At 31.0% G+C, this 21,368-nt stretch overlaps 1 protein-coding gene across 1 annotated transcript; it reads left to right on the plus strand.

Annotated features, from left to right (window-relative positions):
- Positions 1-12,763: 12,763 nt before the first annotated feature.
- Positions 12,764-16,688, plus strand: LOC112489877 (B3 domain-containing transcription factor LEC2). Its single transcript, XM_048464072.2, has 6 exons — positions 12,764-13,935; positions 14,056-14,130; positions 14,582-14,682; positions 14,798-14,844; positions 15,103-15,176; positions 16,137-16,688. The coding sequence occupies exons 1-6, from the start codon at positions 13,330-13,332 to the stop codon at positions 16,614-16,616; spliced, it is 1,383 nt and encodes a 460-aa protein (XP_048320029.2). The 5' UTR covers positions 12,764-13,329; the 3' UTR covers positions 16,617-16,688.
- Positions 16,689-21,368: the final 4,680 nt, after the last annotated feature.

Below are 21,368 nucleotides of genomic sequence, written 5' to 3' on the forward strand. Positions count from 1 at the left end.
GCCTTTTGGTGAGAATTTATTTTATGTTGGATTATTTATACTAACATGGCAGATTCATGGGTGAGGAGAGGAGATCCACCTTTGAGAATTAATGAAGAGGAGTTTGTAGGATTTAAAGGTGATTTCCGAGCTACGGGGAGTGGTGAGCAAACGGACATGAGGGCTATATTGGAGCAATTACAGCGGATAAATGTCCAATTTGACCATTTAAATCAAAATATGGACAGGTTAGAAACATCCCAAGGAGTGCCCAATATAAGGTTAGATGCTCATGGAGGTCGAGGTCAAGGAGGCCGAGGGCGACTAAGAGAGGAATTCAGGGGAAGTAACTATGGAGATGACTTGGATGAAGGGTTTGATGAAATTTTTGAACCTCAAGAAAGGCTAATCCATGGGAGACCATCAAGGAATGAAGATGATGATCTTGGTAACATCAAGGTAAACATCCCACCATTCATGGGTAAAAGTGATCTGGAAGCATATTTGGAATGGGAAGAGATAATGGAGATGATTTTCGATTGTCATCATTATTTGGAGGCCAAGAAGGTGAAGTTGGCAGCAATGGAGTTTGGTCATTATGTACTCCAATGGTGGACCTATGAGCAAAACACCTAAAGGAGAGTTGGGGATGACTTGATCACTACATGGCGACAAATGAAGGGAGCCATGAGAAAGCGGTTCGTACCATCACATTATCATAGGTTGCTGCATCAAAGGCTTCAATCCCTATCTCAAGGAAGTATTAGTCAATCTTTTTTTCACAATCCATTCCTTGATAAAGCAAATCTATTACACCATATATATATATAATATTTTAATTATTAGTCAATCTAAAAAGTAATTAAACAATAAACCAATTGGATACAAACCTAGGTCAACAAGTGCCTAAACCCGTATTATATTAGTCCTGATCTCAATTAAGTTCAGATTTTAATGGAATGACCTCAACCCCTAACCAACATGTGATTTGAAACCTTAGTATAATGAAGATGCCATAATAGGTGATGGATATCCTATTGATAAGTCAAAACTAAAACACTCACTCTCTAATGGTGTTTTAGGTGTTCAAAGAGAACAAAGAGAATTCTATTTCACAAAATATTATTAAAGATGTGTTCTTCCTCAAAAATAAACCCTTAAATAGGCTAGAGTCACAAACAATAAAAACCTAAAAAGAAGAGTAAAAACCGGCCAAGCATGTTGTTTCCTAAAGGTGGCCGAAATCTGCATCCATGCCTAGTCTAAATTGGATTAATTAATTCTTTTATTTTGAATTAGGAATTAGTTAATTTTACAATGGAAATAATAAAATAATAACTTTTCTAAGTTGATTTGTCTAGCTAACAAATAAATAGAAACCAAATAAAAGACTAATTTCCTAAAATAAAAAGTCAAAATCAAATTAAAAAACTAAAATACTAGCTTTTTGACTAAGCTGTCTTTGATCAATTTTTGACCAATTTAAGCTCTAAATCAGCTTCCATATGCCTTTTAGGATGTCAAATAGGATTATCTTGGAGTCCCACACGTTTCCCTTGCTTGGATCAAAGAGAAAATGCCAATTCAGCAAAATATAGTAAAGCCAGCAAATAATACAATAAAACTGGCCAACTTTCTCTCTCATGCGCACAAGCCCTAAATAACCAGCTTAGCTTTGTTCTTGACCAGTTCCCATGACTTCTTAATGATATCAAGTGAATTCAAGAGGTTTTGAACCATTTCCTGCTGCTCAAAATCCATAAATGTACCAAAATTGCTACCCAGATCCGTATCGACTTCTACCACTTCGATGCTTAAAACAGACCTTATATCTTCGGGTATGGACTAGCCCTTTTGAGAATGGATTACTTCCTATATAAAGACAGCCAGGTTGTCCTTAAACGTCTTCGCTTGAGCCCTAGTGATTGGTCTGGTCTTCATCCGTATCGGATCAGTACCCCAGTAGGTTGTCAGCTATGCTGGTACGGACGGATTCTCATCATAATTGATTTACATATATACATATATATATATAAGTATAAAATATGTAATTTGAAATATACTACTAATCTTGTTCTTTAAATCTTCTATCAAAAGTTAGAAGGCCAAAACATTACACACTATCTCTATAATTTTATCAAAATTTATTCATCTTTTAACCTATGGCATAAACTCAACAAGAAGAGAAATTAGCATCAATGATTTGGTAAAACCTTACCCATCGTAAAACGTATATGATGGTGTAATTACAAATATGGATGACTCAAAGAGATTTTGATCGTTGGGTTCATATTTTATATTAGCATCCAATCATATCTACCAAAATTTAGATTACCATCATCGCACGTATCACACTTCTAGATACATTAAACAAAGAGATAATAAAATGATTAGAGACTCATGTCAATAACATGTTATAAACTAACCAAAGATTAACAATAATATAAAGAATACAATATAAAATAGAGAAGATTAAAAAAAGAATAAAGATAAGTTTGGGAGATATATTCTCATTTATTATACTAGTCTTTCATTCATCTCAAAGCCTTCTATTAGGCTCATATACGGACATATGCTATATATAATATTAAAAAGGATTTTCCTAGCATTGAAGATAAATCAATGACATAGATGAATTACACATATTTTACACATCACAAATTATAGAGAGCTTACAAAGGTGTAATAATATTGGGAGTTACAAAGTGGTGGCATCCACATATTCATAACATTTCAAAAATAGTTATAAATCGCATTTTTCAGCAATTTTCCAATTTTTTTGAATAGAGGCATGATTTTCATATGAACATTTTTATTCCTATTTTGCATTCTAAGATCCTGTAAAATCATTTAAAATCTATTACTTTTTAAAATTTCTCAAGGTTGATGACTTTTGAATACTCCAAATTTTGAAAGATTTGAACAAAGTCCTAAATGATATATCTTATATTTTAATAGATTTTTTTTTTAAAAAAAATTCATTAAAAATATGAATTGAATACCTCTAACTTGTATAGACTCATTTTAAATCTAAATTTAATAGCTAAGACATTTTAGAGCATCTCAAATGATAATTATAAATTGTCTTTTTTTATAGCTTAGAAGTAGACATTGTTGAATTCTATATAACATAAATGTATAATCAATTTTGATATTATTGTAGCTAGTAATATGCACAAAAGTTATTTATAACTATAAATTAATTATATATTTTATTAACATATTTTTTATTGAAGTTTGATTTTTTAATGTAAATTTATCTTTTTAAGAAACTTTTACAACATCTAATATAGCTTCCACAAGCAAACATTCATCTTGACAGTGTTTAGGCTAATCAACTTAACAGACATTACCATTAGAGAACAATAAATAATAATAAAATTAAAAAAAAAAACCCCACAATCTATATTACTTAAGTTGTATGTTTTATTTCCACATTTCCATTAAAAATACTTTTAAACTCCTCTAAATTGAAAAAGTCTTTCTAATTGTCATCATTTAGGATGGTCACAAATTTATGTGGCAAATTTTAACTGAGTATTTACTTCTATATGATGGAAAAATAGAAAGATGGAAAGAGCCGTATGGAAAAGTGGGAGAACTGAAGATGTTATTGCTGCTTGGTATGTAAAGAAAAGGGGAAGGATGGAAAGTTAGACGAAAACTTTTTATCCAAACTAATTCCTCTTATATTGGATAAATTATTGGAAGGAAAGTTTCTCTTCCTCTAACCTATATACGATTTACTCATGTATTTTCAATTTTATCCATTTTTTTTTTCAAATCTTTCATTTTCCTTCTCTTTTTTACTCATCTTTTTTTTTTCCCCCCCTATTATCTCATGTATGTCGTTATTCTTACTTACATTTTTTAGTTTATATATATTCTTAAATCTTTATTTTTTTTCTTTTCTTTTCATTTTCTACATTTTTCATATTTTTTACTTTCTAATCCAAAAATTTGTTCAAGTTTCTTGAAATAATTGCTCTCTCTCTCTCTCTATCTATAATCATATATATATATATATATATATATATATATTTTTTTTTTCTTAATTAATTTTATTTTATTCATTTCACCATTTGTAAATTCAATTTTTACCAATCATATCTCTTTTTTTTTTTTATTAAACTCATTGTCTTTGTTTATTATTATTATTATTATTATCATCATCATGTTCTCTTTTTTTTTTTTTTAAATTCTTCTAGCCTTTTTTTTTTTTTTTGACATTTTTGCTCATTTTTTGTAAAACTATATATTTTTATATTTTTAACTCAAGGATATTTGTTTTTTAGTCTCTCATTTTTTTTTTCTCAATAAATTTTATCTCATCTAACATGCCTTTTGATTCTTCTTTTTCCTCTCACTCTTTATTATTATTATTTTTTAAATGTAGCAATGGACACCTATTTTCAATTTTTTAAAAAAATTTCTTACTCTTTATTTTCTTAAGTTATGATCTTATCAATTATATTCTTCATTTTAACTTAATTTCCGCCGTTGTGCATTACTCTTTGATTTTTTCTTTTCATACTCAAATCTTTTGTTTTTACTTTCATACTCTTCGTCTTTATTTTTCTTTTACACAAAAAAGTACAAAAAACTAATAATGAAAATTGGTATGCATGAATAAATTAAAAAACAAATAAAACAAGAAAGTAAAAGGGGAAAACGGGTAAATGATATCACAAAATAAATAACTAATATTTAAAAACAAAATTGAGTAACAAAATGGGCAATACAATACTCTGTATTTAAAAATGGAAATAAAGAAAAAGGAGACGACATGAATTTCGAAGGGCAAAAAGTTTAGAGTAAAAATACTTAGAATAGGGTTAAATGTACTTTACTACCCTTTTGTTGAAAAAAAGTTTGTTATAGGTCTCTCTCTCTCTCTCTCTCTCTCTCTCTCTCTCTCTCTCTCTCTCTCTCTCTCTCTCTCTCTCTCTCTCTCTCTTTTTCTTTTTTCTTTGGAATTTGATTTCATATAATTTAAAAAAAAAAAAAAAGAGAGTATAATTTGGTGTCAAAGCTGTTAAATACTAACAAATTCTTAATGGTTCATCCATTTTTTATCTTACATTTTCTTTTATCTTTAAAAAAAATGGTGAGTTTTTGAATTATCTAGGAAGGATTAATGATCAAATCATAAATACAAAAAGGAAAAAGGAAAAACGATTTAGGCTTAAAAATTGAGGAATTGTTAATGTTCCATTAGGATTTAAAATTTTGGCCATCAAATTGTAAATGTTTTAAATTTAAAATGTATCAAATGCAGAATAAATAAACAAATAAATATAGGTAGAAAATGCATTTAATTCTAATAAATATATAGTTAAAAAATTCATTAAACTTATAGGTAGCAAAATGCGTTTAATTCTAATTTATACATATATTAGTATTAAGTTGGGTAAAAAATAAGAAAATTATTTGTTTAAATGATGATTCTCATATTAGTAATATTATTTTAAGTTGTACATTTTTTTGGTGAAATACTATTTGAATTAATTTAAAAATTTTAATAAATGATAATTTTATAAATCAATGATTAAAAAATGTTATTTAATAATTACATTAAATTATTCCTAATTCTTAACAATTGAAAATGTTATAATTAATTGATGAGATAAAATTTTATTTTTGTTTGGTTCCATTTTTCCTTTCTATTCCAAACGAAGGATTAAAAACAATCTTCTATCAGATAAAAGGTAGGATAATTAAATTTTTCTGTCTCTCCATTTTTTCATCAGTCCTCTCTCTTCCAACATCTCCGACATTTATGTTTTCATTCTTTTTTTATTAAATAGAGATTAAATATAAATATTTACATAATAATCATTTAAATTATCATTTATTATATAAATTTATTTATATTTATTCATGACAAACATATTTATAAATTGTCAACATATAATTAAAAATTTCTGTTTGAAAAAAAATATATATATTATTAATATGATTTTAATATTGATTATTAATTATTACTCTGAACCAGGCACTGCTACATTTGTGGCCGTGGTGCCAAGATTTCGACAGGATCTGTTGGACTGCAGGCTCGATTTTTCAGTTACGCAAAATGCCATAGTCAAAATAAATAAACAAAATAAAATAAAAAATTTAATGTTACAAAATAAAATAAACAAAATGCCATAGTTACAAAGTTGTACATGGCCTTTAGAGACAATTTTCCCCCAAAAATAAAAATCGAAAAAAAAAAAAAAAAACGTTTTCAATCTTTTTTGTCACCATCATCACATATATCACCTTTCATGCCTTTTTACCATTATCCTCATGTAGTTGAGTGTGTAAATTAGTCGTTCCAATTACAATTCTTCACATACCTAAGTGCTAATAGATGGGTTGACAAGGTGCTTGGGCTCCGACCAATGTGCACAGATTGCCAGGCAGACACTATTCAAAATTGCAGAGTATGCCAATCTCCATTCTTCAACATTTTATTTACCAAAAAAGAAATTACAAACCTTCACATTATGGAAGGGTTTCAATCGCATAAACTTGTTTTGAGAATTCCCAATAAGCTTTTTTATCAATCAAATGGTCTTCAAGTAGTTTCCCTTACAGAGGAATAATATAACCAAAACCTAATGTTATATATAGATATATATGGCATTGTATTTGTTCATTCTACAAAAACTATCTTTCATGTGGGTTTTACTGTTATGTTACCTTTATTATTGTGTCATTTATCATTTGTACTTTGGAATTATCCATTTTGCATTCTATAATCTTTATGGTAATATTTAATAGGCTTGTGCTTGAGGGCATAGAGTTAAAAGTTTAATCAGATTTTTTACTTCTCTGAACTCCTATGGTGAGCATATATCGGGCTTAGGAATAATATTTTTAATTTTCTAGTGGACATTCACAAATATGCATAGTAATCAGGAGTAGAGAAAATTAATTGCAAGAAGATTAATAAGAGATAAAGTGATTTGGCACACCATATGGCTCTAGTATTATGACCTAAGAAATACATTTTCAGCGCATATAAATTTTGTTGAGAAAAAAGACTTGAAGGGTAAGCCAACCCAGTCTGGTTAATTGCTTTTTTATGTGTTAGTCCAAAACTATGCATCAGGTGATGAAATAATTTTGTTACAACCTGATATACATAGGGAGCATTTTGAAAGCAAGATAGAGGAAGCACATACAAAGGCGGTTCTCCCATAATCACTAAAATAGGCGCTTCCTTGGAAACAATGATCAATAAAAAACGCATGTATATTTTTAGCCAAACACTATAACAAGTTTTTACAGTACCGTTAAAAGTTGTTTTAGATATTTCAAAATCATTCTCAAACGAATGCCTACATTTTGTATGTATACCAATCAGATATGATATTGTCCCATTTTGTATGTATACCAATCAGATATGATATTGTCCCTTTTGACTAGGAAAATTCAAAGGACATATATTCCACTTCATTATAGCAATAGTGATATGCAAGTTGAATATTCATTGCCTACTAGACAAATGGCCAAAATGGCTAAGGCGTATTGGTGATAACCATATATATTACTTGAACCAAGGTGTGCCAGTTTTTAAACATTAGTGAAGATAATTTAAGAGAATAGTATCTAAATAAGACTAGATTACCCATTTCTTGTAGAATTTTGAAAATTAGTTAAACAAGTGTGTCGTCCTTGAACTTCTACTCAATCATCGAATAAGATCACTATCGTATAGAGAATAATGTAGTTGTTTTCTAGCCATTTAAGTGTTCATATCTTCTATTGGTTGCATAGTATTCATTGCTTTTCCCTAAATTTATTACATTATTTTCTTTTATGATTACTTTTATTACGATTACGACAACTAGTTGACATCATCAGTAAAATACTGTTCATTTTAAATGTCCTCCAAATTAAGTAGCATTTATATATGATTACCTTCTTTATGCTAAAAACGAAACTTATATGGATAGTAAAGAATTAGTTGCTCCTTTGACTTTGCATTCAAATTATCCTAGAGGCAAGTAGAACAAGCAATATGGCATGCATTATAGATGTTTTTCAGTGTTAAGTAGCTTAAAATCAAGGATTGACTTGCATTCAAATTATATTAATGGGAAGAGGCAACTAGATATGCAGTTATCCGTACATTTTTTATTTGCTATTATGTGAAATCTTAGTGTCTAGAGTTGAGGAATGTCAAATGATTTTGGTAGCCTGAGTTATACTTGCAGAGTTTATATGCTTAGTGTTTTTTTTTTTTTTTTTCCTCTTCGAATTCTTGTTCTTTCTTACCAAGTAAGAACAATATAATTTCCATCGTCTTGATCTTAATCTCTATTTGATTTAAGAAGATAACATGGAATCTAACGGCCTTAGCCCTCCTTCAATATATATAAATAAATAATAAATTATCAACAAAACCAGTATGCATGTCATCCCTGTTTTTTACTCTATATATTGCTGCCTTTTAACTGCATTTTAGGCTCTTTATGTGCCAAGAGATTATCAGAAATTGCAATACATGAACGTAAAGTTGTTCTTTCTACATTCTATAATTCTATAATTTAGAGCTAACATGGAAATCTACTTGTTAGTTGACTACTACTTCTTTTGTTGTTTATATAATTGTTAAGATGCCTTATAGCATATAACTTACTAATTAGTCGACTTTGATGTTTGTGTGCTAACCAATGTATTAATTTGGCATTGTCAATACATAGCTTTTAAATCCTATTTCATGTTGTGAACTCTGATTTATCAAAGATTGATAGGATGACAATTAGAGATGATAACTTATAATCACAATCTTTGTCATAAATATATTGTCTTATGTTTTAATGATCATTGCATATTTAGAATGGCTAAATCTCTATATCAAATCTTTTCATCATGAAAACTAACGTTTTGTGATGAAGTCAAACCAAAATTCTACTCTTGAAAAAGGGGAAAAAAAATTCCAACATTAATTTCAAAACTAATAATCAAAGTACTTTCTATTTATGGACGGATACCCTTCTGAAATGTTTCAAACTACTTTCTCAAGATAGAAATTATATCATCATGTGGTGGTGATTAAGTGAACTTTTATTTAGTCAATATGCCGATGGTGTAGTTTTTGTTTTGTGCTTCTTCCTTTAATTTTTCAACCAATTCATCTTGTAGAACTTTTCATTATACATTTCTTCACTCAGTTTTTTTATCTTTTGTAAAAATTATTCAAATCCAAAACTCTTTAACGAACGAAAATTTTCTAATCTCTTTATTTTTCACCTGAAAGTTGAGTATAAAGTTTTACAAGTAATCCATCTCTTTCTATTATTCTTCATGTTGAGAGGCTTCATAATAATTATTGTCTATCAATCAAATATCTGCCCATTGGATGGCTATGATACTACATATGTTTTTAAAGGTAGGATATGCTTGTATATCTCTATTTTCTTAAGCATTGCTTTTGTAATTTCATTTGCAAAAATACATATGAAAACAAGTAATAAAAGCGGATCTAAGAAATAAATTGATTTTACTTTATATAATTTGTCTTTTAGAGCGAAAGTTCCGGTCACTTTCAAGAGATTAAGCGTTACGTTATTTGAAGATTGACAACTATATAACGCTATAAGGCAGGTGTTAATCACCTAAACCCTCTAATTGCATGTAGCCTACTGAACCCTTTTTCTCACATCTATTTAATGCCTAGCTATTTCATTGTCTCATAATAAGTTATCCTTCACAGCTGCATATTGCTGTTCATCTTTCGCTTTAGTGTTGTTAAAATCTTTGTTTCTTCTTTAGGATCCTTGAAGCACTAGAAATTCTCTACATAGAAGTATTATTCATTCATTTTGGTGATGAACATGAGGTCAACATGTTGATGTGAAAATTTTTCCTTGTCAAAGTTGCAATCACCGGTGATTCTATTGCTTCCTCTGTAAGTCCAGAGAACTTTGTTGATATTTCCTTTTTCTTTTATTTATATTAAATTTTGTGCTTAGATCACAAGGAAGGGTTAACTTGTTATTATAGCTATTAACAGAAAGAGATATATATATATATATGTTTATCTATGCTTAATCTCATTCTTGAAGAGATTGCATGTTGTTATTTCATAGATAAGACTCAAGAAATTAGGCTTCCTTTTAAGGTTGATGGTTGTTTTATGTTTTTCTGTTTCTAAATTTGTGATGAAGAACTTTTTTGTAAATCTAGTGATCATTTTACCTAATAGGTTTGCTGGACATTTGTTAAACATATTGTATAACAGTTTGATTTTCGTTGATAAGGTGAGGCTTTAGTGTTGGGAATGAAAAGGAAAAGGGAACCAAAAAAAGGAAATCTATCTAAATATAAGTTATAAGATATCTAAAATAATGTATTTTGGAAGGTAAGAATTTTAATAGAAATATGATTAAGAATTTTAATAGAAATATAATTAAAGTTCCCATTACATAATATGATAATATTAATTATATGAAGTAGCATGGTCCTTAATTGTTGGTAATAGTAAAACTATGTCCCATTAATCATGTGTTAATCATGAATTTTTAAAGAAATTGTAGGTCTTTCTTGATTTTAATATAAAAGCCTATATCTAGCATTGCATTAATGTTGCCAGTGTAATGTACAATATCTTTGTTGCATGAAGTAACATTAAAGTTTGGCTTAAGAGTGCAAGTTCCTAATCTTCCTAGTTGGTTATTTATTAATTTATTTTTTATAGGTAGATCTTTATCACTTCTAGATGTTATGAGTCTATAAAAGATTAAACATTCATGAGCCATAAAGATGGATTTGTCGATGGATTTGTCTATTACTTCATAATTTTCGTGTATGAGATAATTCATATAGAGAGTATGAGTCCTACATTTTTTATTTTTTTCTGTGATATATTATTTAGAACTCAATTGTAGTCTTATAGCCACTCAACAGTATTTGGACACATTCCTTTCTATTTTCCTTTTTGTTCTTTTTTCACAAGGCTTGCTTTCTTTCTTATATGTGTTTTGTTTCTATTTATTTTATCAAACGCAATCAAACAATTACCAATTTGATCACTTTTCTAAGTCCTTCAAAAATCTTTTGTTCATCTTTCCTTTGGAGAAAAATGCAGTAGCGCCTGGTTTTCAGGAGTTCGAAAACCTATTATCTGTTAAAGAAATTTTATTGCATTCTTTAACATATAGCTTTATTTCCTACAAAAGCATTCTCTAAAGGTGTACCACAACGTCCTCAAAATTAAAAAAGCTTAAGTCACTTTCTTACTACTTCATAACTTTTTGATCAAATATTAGCTTTTCTTCCAGGAAGAGTGAGCAATCTCTTTTGATTCTCAATTAGAAATGGGAGAACTAACAACTTGCATTCAACAATTTATATATTTTTCCAATACAATCATGATTGTAAAATATTAAAATTTGAAACTAAGCTTTCTAAATGGTATAGATAGCCTATGAAATGTCCTAATTAGGATCATCCACAAGTCAAATGGGTGATCTAAGCCATTGGATTTAGTGGTCTTAGCACTATAAGACTCATCATAGTCACATATGCTTCTTAGAAGATTGTTGTATCTTTCATATGAAAATTTTTCTTTTATGTGCTTAATTTATAGAATATTGATTGAAATTTTATAGTTTTCTCTAACCATTTGTGCGGCTTTTGTTAGATATATAACTCCATATTACTCAAACGTCTGAATTCTTCCCCTCTTGCAAAAGACTAAAAGTAAGCATTTTAAAATTTTTCCTAATTGATATATTTTTTTCATAGGTCCTAAGCTCAATTAAAGCTTATGCTAAAATTTATGTCTCTAATTTATCTTTAAAAAAAGAAAGAAAAGGTACATATAACCTTGTATATTTAAGCATGACATGTAATTTGAATATCATACCATTGTTTATTACTTTATCAATGCTTTCATTCATTACTGCCTTCATTATTTCATGTATATGCACATCTTTAGACATTATTATAATAGTATCTAGTAAATTACTTGCCTTATATATCCTTAAGCATGACTTGTAATTTGAATGTTATAACAAGTTATTACTTTGTCAACGCTTTCATTTATTACAGCACTCATTAAATTCATGTACATGCATATCTCTGCAATTATTATATAGTATCCAGTCCATTGCTTGGTTTATTAATTATATTTCTTCCAAAAGTTATGAGATGCTTTTTTTTTTTTTAAGGAAATAAGAAAATTGGTGAGTGCAGGATAGGTTTGAAAGGTATGAGGATCCTCATAGAAAGGTTCAATGGAAGACAATGCAATAATTTAGGTCAGAATTCTTTTGTGGCAATGAAAGTGATAGTGGTAATGCAAATGACCACCACTTTGTGGTGGTTTATGCATAGCTGGCAATCAAAACTGTCCTCTTTTACTCACATTCCAAACATTCTCAAAACTTTTTACTCACATTCCAAACATTATATAAACCTATTTATAAAACTAATAAAATTAAAAATGTAATTTATATTATAACACACGAACACCCAACAAACTGACTAATAAAAAACAATATATTTTATTAAACTAAAAGAGTAATGTCTTAAATTAAAATAAAACTAAAACAATATATCCAACAAGTAAAAGCTATATGAAATATAAAAAAAAAAAAACTAAATAGTAATGAGAATAAGTATGTGCAATTTGCTACTTTTGCGATCACTTTAAACTTGCAGTTGAAGTTGTCAATGGATGTGGCATTTCACCATGATATATTCTCTTAAAAGTTAAAAATTATTAATCCATCCAACCACACCACCACATTGCTCTTGGGATTATTGTTCATGGCAAGTAAAGAAGTTTCTGATGAATAAGCAAGTCGAAAGAGAGAGAAATGTGATTTTGACATGGGGCCATGATTTACATATGTTAGCCATAGTTAGCATGGTGATCTTTGCAAGATTAGCCCCAAGTCTGTCACATTTGAACCGAAGATGGCCAAGCTTGAAACTTTTCTCACTCTCTAAGACAAACATTAGTTAGATGAGTATCCCAAAACCACCACTGAGTGGCCACATGTCTTCCATACCACCAGATTGTAATCTAGCTTCTTCTCCTCTTCGGTTCACTTTATCATTTCTCTCATCTACACCCTCACTACTTTTGTATTCTCTCTCCATACCGATCTCTCTTCATTTCTTGGTGCCTTTCTTTCGCTTTTGCCACACTTGTTTTCTCTTCATTGGCAGCATCCCAATCCCTTACACAATTCTTATACAAAGCCATTCTTTTCCATACTTCCCCCAAGAACAACTCTACCAGTCTCATTTGTCACTCTCACTAGCAAGCCTTGTCTGATCAACGTCTCAATTTCAACCCCCCAAAAGACCACCCTTTCATTGCATATCTTTGTGTTCGCTTCAAAAATGGAAAACTTTCCAGCTTCTTCCACCTCCACTTCTGCCTCTATCTCCACATCCACCACCTCCACCATACACCCTTTCCCAATGATCCACATGAGCCATCCTTCCATTGAAGGAGGCTTACAAAACTTTCACCTTCCCAATATGTATGAACCTTTGAGCTTTCCTTCCACTACTGCTTCAACCTCTCAATACTATTATCCCAGACAGCATCAATTGTCATCTCATGAAGGCTTGCAATACCCATCCATGTACCCATACCTACAGGTCAACCAATCTTTGGCCTATCCTGTTGTGCTGCCTTTCAAGGATAGGAATAATGCAGCTCTTTCCAATGTGCCCAACCGGCAACCTCAAGTGTTATCCATGAATGAAGAAAAAAGGCTTATGGATGCATGGATGACCAAGGTTGCAAGAAGTAGGAGAATAATGGCACGCCAAAAGAGCCTTAGCTTGAGCAGGAATTCTTCTGCTGGGTCATCTACTTTAAATTTCCAAGATGCAAATGGGCTAAGAGTATCTAGTGCTGGTAGTAATATGCAGAAGAGAAACGATCACAACGCAAAAATCAACCAGAATCTATACACCTTTTGCACACCTGATAAGAAGGTTGATATTTAGGTTTCTTAAATTATTATTTTTTATTTATTTCTTTGCTTACATTCTATGGTATTTGATGATCTATTGGGATTGTTTTTAATATCCATGTTTGTTGAATTATGTACACAGAGACTGAGAGTTCTGCTGAAGAAGGAGTTGAAGTACAGTGACATTGGATCTTTGGGCAGGATTGTCCTTCCAAAGGTGAGTTCTGTAAAGTCATTTTATTACATTTTCTTCTTTAGCTTTTGTTGTTCCCTAAGAAGAGATGAAGGGAAAAGAAACAATAAAGGGACAGACCAAAATCTCTCTTCTTTTATTTTACTCTTATTGATACTGCAACATGATTGTGATTTACACAGCACAATAACTATATCCTTTCATGATCAACTTCTTGATTTTTGTACACATAAGATAATAAGTAAAAAAGAAATTGATAGAACATAAATCATGATATGTGATGATATATTATTCCTTATTTATGGTGTATAATCATCATTTCCTTAGCAACTTTTGGTTTGAAAACTTTGCTCCCAATTTGCATCGTTTTCATTATGTAATCTACCAAGAAAAATACAGGTATCAGCTATGATATCCAAAGATGTTATTCTTATATTTGTGCATATCTTGATCATAAGTTGATCATCGTTTTCAGAGAGAGGCAGAGGAAAACCTTCCAGTCCTCTTCGATAAGGAAGGCATTCAAGTGATGGTTAGAGATGTGTATTCTAATCAGGAGTGGGGCTTAAAATATAAGTGAGTATATAAATTTGTTAATGTATATATTATATATAAATGCCAATTGTACCCTTTATAGATCTGCAAATTTTTTCTCATTTGAAGACAATTCTTTCATCTTTCGTTGATATAGATACTGGTCAAATAACAAGAGCAGAATGTACGTCCTAGAAAATACAGGTAGAAACCTACTTATTTTGATGATTATTATCTTTTAATATGTTCATTTTGGGTATCTTTCTTAGAACTCTATGCATGTATATATATATATGCACAAATATGAAGTTTTATTCTCCTAGACAATAGAGCCAATTATACTATGATGATAATAGACAAATCTTTTAGGATATGTGTGTTTTTATTCAACATAACCTAGGCTCTATTGCCTATAATTAGAGTGCTATATATATTGATAATAAATATGTTTCAATATAACAGGAGACTTTGCGAAGGAAAATGGACTTGAGATTGGAGATTGCATTACTCTTTACGATGATGAGTGCAAGAATCTCGTGAGTTTTATTTCCTTAATACAAAATTATTTTTTTTTTATAAATTCTAAATTGGAGTTTGAAAATTAAAAGGAACTTAGTTTGTTCAACCTAAATGCATGATGATGATGATACCCCTTAAACTTTTTCTTCTATTAAAATTGTACAAATCTCCTAACTTGGTATGAAGAGAATGAGGACAAATTAGGAAGGTTCCCAAATGGAAAATAAAAAACTATTCAATAGACAGCTAGGACTATGCACGTGTATGACATGAGTAGTTACACCCATGTGGACTACGGAGACGGTTATAAGTTCATGGCATAGACCTGCCATATAAAACACACTCCTTGGTACAACCAGCCATTTTCATTTGTCTTTTTATTAAAACTCTGTTAGGTGGGCCTTCCTTTGCTGGATGCTTTACAATTAAAGCTGAATCTGGTAAAAAGGAAGACTCTTAAAATGGACTTATGTATATATCTTCCACTGTATCCAGTAATTAACAATAACTTTTATGGATTTACGTTGAGTCTATCACCAGTGATTTAAATTTTCTTATTATTCATACAAATAAATGTGTCATCATTTGGTTCTCCACTATTTTTATGCACTATGTGTAAAAGATGTATTTCTTTAAAAATAAAAGTAAATATTGAATTTCCATGCATTTAGAATGAGCTTGCTTTTAGTTTTGACCTCCAGTAGCATATTATTTTTAAATTATTTTATTACTTACACATCTATTAAATGGGCCATAAATGATATAATTTTGGTTGATATATGTATGATGCATTTATTAATTATTTGGTAAGAGGAATGGAGGATTAAGTAAATATCCATGGCTAATTCAATCATGTGAATTGCATATATTTCCTAGCTTGCACGCATATTGTATTATTTATATATTCAAATTTTGATTAGTTAATATTTGTATATTATTTAAATATATCATAATTGTTTTTCATGGTTATGAAGCAGTATGTCTCTATAAAAAGGAAGGAAAGTCCAGTAGCAGAGCCCTCCTACAGAGAACAGTCTATGAAAAATAACAATAACATGAACAACATCCAGAATATGATGAATGACGTGATCACGGAACTCCCAACTTGCGACGACATATATGATAGTTCCCATAGTTATGAGCTAGCTGAGGATGAAGAAGAAGCATCTTTAGCATTACTCATAGAACAACTCAAACATAAGGAACTACAAGGAGCTAACAGCCTACTGACATTGTCAACCATGGATCCTTATTTAGTTGGAGGATCAACGAAAATAATACAACCAACGATGGCAATTATGGAGCCATCATCATCATCAGCAACATCTTCATCATCACTTAGTATAACAAAGATTATGGATCAAGATTTCTACAACTACTACACTGACCTTGGAACGCTTCCAGAAGTTAGCAATACATATAGTTGCAATCACATAATTAATGACACAACCTTGTAAGGTGTGGAAAACTAGGGCCATTGTTTGTACTTTTCCAATCATCTATAAACACAAAATCTCTTTTCTATGGTAACGAGGATATTGAAAAGGAAACATATATATATATATATATTATGTATAGATTTTTGAGAAGACAATACAAGAAAAATATGAAAAAGAGAATAATTCTTCATCTACAGTGTTTGTTGAATTATTTATTTAATTATTTTTCTTACGGAAGCTATCATATATGAATACATATACATTAATTAATACATATACATTAATTGAGTCATAGATCTTCTTTATGGATGTGTACACAACATTTTGTTATTGATGGATGATGAAAGTATAATAGCACGGTTTATGAAGTGCTAAGGAGTTTCATTTTCGACAAGAAAAAAAAAAGTCTTTTTATTTATTATCATTGGTAAAAATTATCATCTTATGTGGATTTTAATTGGAAATATTTATTTATATATATATATATATATTTTTATATTAAAACTCTAAAAATAAACCATTTAAGATAACCATTTAAATTTTCATTTAGTATTAGATCTTATTATGATTGTTCATGTGACAAAAAGCATTTTTTCCCCAAAAAATAAAAAAGTCTTATTAAGATGGGAAATAGTAATTGTATGCATTTAATTATGTATTATTTTTATGCTAAATTTATAATAGAGGAATATATTGTTTAGTTTATAATGTATTATTATCGCTTATCAATAATAATAATAGTAATAATAATAATAAGAAAAAGGTTACTTGAAGGTGATGGGGGAGAGACATCCTAACTAGGTTGACACCCTCTAGTTGCACTTGCCCTACAAGTAATAAAAAATAAATATTAGTAGAAAATCCAATTCCATAGGAAAATCCTTTGGCCTCATTAAATCCTTGTTAAGAAAAAATCTTTAGTGGGGAAAACCTCAATAAGGAAAAAGAGTGTTGGACAATAAAAAATGAAGAACAAATATCAATTGAAATCTAAAAATTTCTTATCTCTGTACATTAAGAAAGTGTAAAGTTGAACAAAAATTATGCAGATTAAACTACCATTATGTGTCTTTCATTGTAACTGTATATTTTAAAAAAGCATCAGCTATATTATTAGCCTTTCTAAAAACATGAGAAACATGATATTGAATTACCTAAAAGAAATTGCAAACAATTACTCCATCTAGCCTTTAGATGCGAAGGAACATCCCTAAAATGAATCTCAAACAATACAAAAATATATTTAGAATCACATTCCAGCCAAAGATGACTCAATTATAAATTTGAGCATATTCCATAGCCCAAATTGCACTCGAAAAGCTCACTTTCATAAGCATAACAAGCAGCCATATGAACAATAAAACATCCCTTCATAAAACCTCTACAAGTAGTAAAAAACCTCAACAACCTCCAAGACCAAAAATATCACTGGTCATGCCATCATCGTTAATTTTTATCCATCCTAGCTTTGACAGAGACCAAATAACAAAAACCACCTTAGGAACCTTATGTCACACACCATGCATAAAGACTGGAATCTTTGAGGCTTAGTTTAAAGGTTCTACACTCTATATAAGAAATCAAGGAAACTCCGAAATATTCTAGAGAACTTCAAAGAATCCTAAACTAGTGTAGAAAGAAATCTCTCTAGAATACTCCTTGAAAATATCTTGTAGATAATCTAAAATAATCTAGAACCTAGCTAGATTAGTGACATGTTTATATATCTAGAATGCTCCCTAGGTATTCAATTGAATTCAATATTTTTCCATCCTTATCGAAAATTATTTGGAACACTTCTCTGCTATCACAAAGAGGGAAAAGTGGATTCAATCTACCTAGAAACGCAATCTTGGTTTGTAGATCTTTGTCATATGTGCCAAGCTCTCTGTATAAAAGGGTTGGTCCTTCATTTGTGACACATCCAAGACATCCAAAATCTAACCATTATACTAGTAATGCAAGTATTTACATTCTTTCAAAGTCTCCCCAGATTTCCTACTTCCTATACTGCTTCTCCAATTTCCATAGTTGAGCAAGGTTGTGGGCAAGGCTAACTTAGCAAAGGAGATCCTAAGTGCCACACGGGAAGGTTAGGAGAGTTATGCCAGTGACAATTGGTATCGTTGCATGGTTGTATGAAGGCATGGAAGTAGGTAAGATGACTGGATTGGATGTCACCAACATGGAGGATAATACCCAAAAGCATAGTCATGAAGAGCAACATAACCTCAACACAAGGAAGCAAAGGGAAAAGTCTAAGGAGTTGCTAACTAGCCTGGAGTCATACATGGAAGAGCATGCTACTCGAGTAAACCAGCAGTTTGAGGCATTGGAGAATTACCTGAAGGAGTTAGAGTCAAAGGATGTGTCCCTCAATGAAGTTATGAATGGGTTGCTCGATGAGCTAAATGGTGCTTTATGGAGGGAGCTTCGATGGGAGAGGTAGCCAACCTTCGTGCACTGTTGGTAAAAAAGTTAGATGCTATCTGCTCTCAAATGGAAGAAGTGCAGGGCGATTGGGCATTTTACAAGAGGGTTATGGTGTAAGGGACAACTACCATATGCGAAGGGCCAATAATCGATGTGCCAAAGCTCAACTCCTACTTAGGGTTAAGAAATGTGAGGAGCTTGACAATTTCCTTTAGGGCTTGAAGCAATAATTTGAGGCAATTGGCATTGTGGAAGGTGCTAAAAAGAATCAGACCACCACTCTTTACCTCATCGACACAACAATGTTATGGTGGAGGAGAAGGCAAAATGACATCAAGAGAGGCATATGCACTATCTATACCTTTGATGAATTTAAATGGGACCTTCAAAGGAAATTCTATTCGGAGAACGTCAAGGATGAGGCAAGGAGTCAATCTGACGACTTAGGCAAATGGGGAACATCCGAGAATACATCAAGGAGTTGACTAGCTTGATGCTCAAGGTACTGAACTTGTTGGACAAGGCTCTTTCTTCTACTTCATGGATGACCTACGATTGGGCTAAGATGAAGTTAAAGCGACATAAGGTACAAGATTTAGCTAGTGCTATTGCAAATGCCGAAGGCTTCACTAACTACTTCAACAAAAAAGAGTCCTTAAAGCCAAAGGAAAGGAAAGGTAACTATGGAAAATGTGGGGGAGAACAAAATAGGTCCAAAGACCATGGTGTTGATGCTGAAATTTGGATAGCTTCCACCTAGGTGAAATGCTGAAGTGGTAACTGGAATGTACGATATGGAACTGTAAAACAAAGGACAGAAGAGTAAAAGGAACCTTGGCATCGGTGTGGTACCGGCCAAAGGCACTCCGACACTCAAGTTAGATTACGAACCCACTGTTAATGCTAAAATAATTGTAGTTTATTGTATTTTTTCTAGTGTACCTTGAATGGGGGTGCCTCTTCTTTTTTTAATAATGAATTGGATGATATTATCCACAGTTGATAATAATATCTCAGGCTGATTTTTGGGAATTCTGTTGTCCCGTTTTGACTTTCATTTGAATTCTGTTTGAAAAGATTCTATGAGATTTTGACCTATCTTGATTGGATTCTCCTTTCTTTTAGGATTCATAAATCCCGATATTTACTCAAGTATTGTTTTTGTTTCTGTACTTCTTTTGGGTAGTTATGCTTTTATATCGAATCTTGCTATATTATATCTTACCTTCAAATAATTTGTCTCAGCTAAGATGCCCGAGAATAATTATTTCAGATGTACATTGGGTTAGGGATTGTCCAAAGAGCAATGGTTCGAATGCCATGACCGCACAATATGAAGAGAAGCAAGAGGAAGGAACTATCATGGGTTCATTGCAATTGTTGAATGCCATCAAGGTCACCCTCAAAGAAACAAAAAAAAGGTGGCCTAATGTTTGTTGAGGCAAAGATTAATGGTGTGCTCACCAAGGCATTGGTGGACATAGGTGCTACTCATAACTTTCAATTAGTGGAAAAGGCACAAAGGCTTGGAATCAAGGTAACAAAAGAAAGTGGTACTGTGAAGGTGGTCGTAAGCTTTCATAAAGGTTATTAAAAAACCTTTTCTCCTTATTTCGTAACTTAACATTTTGTGGAGCCTAGTGGAGCCTTAACTAGAAATTTATTATTTCTTTCTAGAAACCATGCGGACTGAAGAAGATATGGTTAGGTCTTTGAACTTTTAAATTCCTCTTTTCATTGAGTCGCTTTCACATTTGTGCTCCTTTTGACTTTGCCATAACGTTTGATTTTGATTTTGTTTTTTATTGTGCATTTGCTTTCCTTCACCGGCTTAACATGTTGACTCCAAGGGACAATGTTGAAACCTTTAGCGAACATAGGGATTCACCTGTTAGTAGCAATGATATGTCTTTTTCTAGTGATGATTCATACACCTCTTGGGCCCAAACTAGGATGAAACATACTCACGATCTAATCCCTTCCGACGAACTCGGGGAAGCCAAAGGAGATGAGGAATCTGTTCCTTTGGCCAAGAACAAGAAGGCCGATCCAAATAGCTTTATTTCTGTTTATAAAACTGTAGATATGTTAAGCAGTATCCAAACTAGATATAGGATACCTGATTTGGTTAGGTTAACTCTGGCTGTAAAGGAAAAACATGCACCCTCACATCGTCCTGGTTGTGTATGCCTATATGAATACTTTTTTAACTTAGGTCTTTATCTTCCTCTTCCTCCTTTTATTCAAGAGTTCCTTTCATACTTCAATCTTTCTCCTGGCCAGCTAATGACCAACACATTGTGTATTCTCCTAGCTACTCAAATTTTGATTAATCTT

The sequence above is a fragment of the Ziziphus jujuba genome, chromosome 1, assembly GCF_031755915.1.
Source record: "Ziziphus jujuba cultivar Dongzao chromosome 1, ASM3175591v1".
NCBI classification, from domain to species: Eukaryota; Viridiplantae; Streptophyta; class Magnoliopsida; order Rosales; family Rhamnaceae; genus Ziziphus; species Ziziphus jujuba.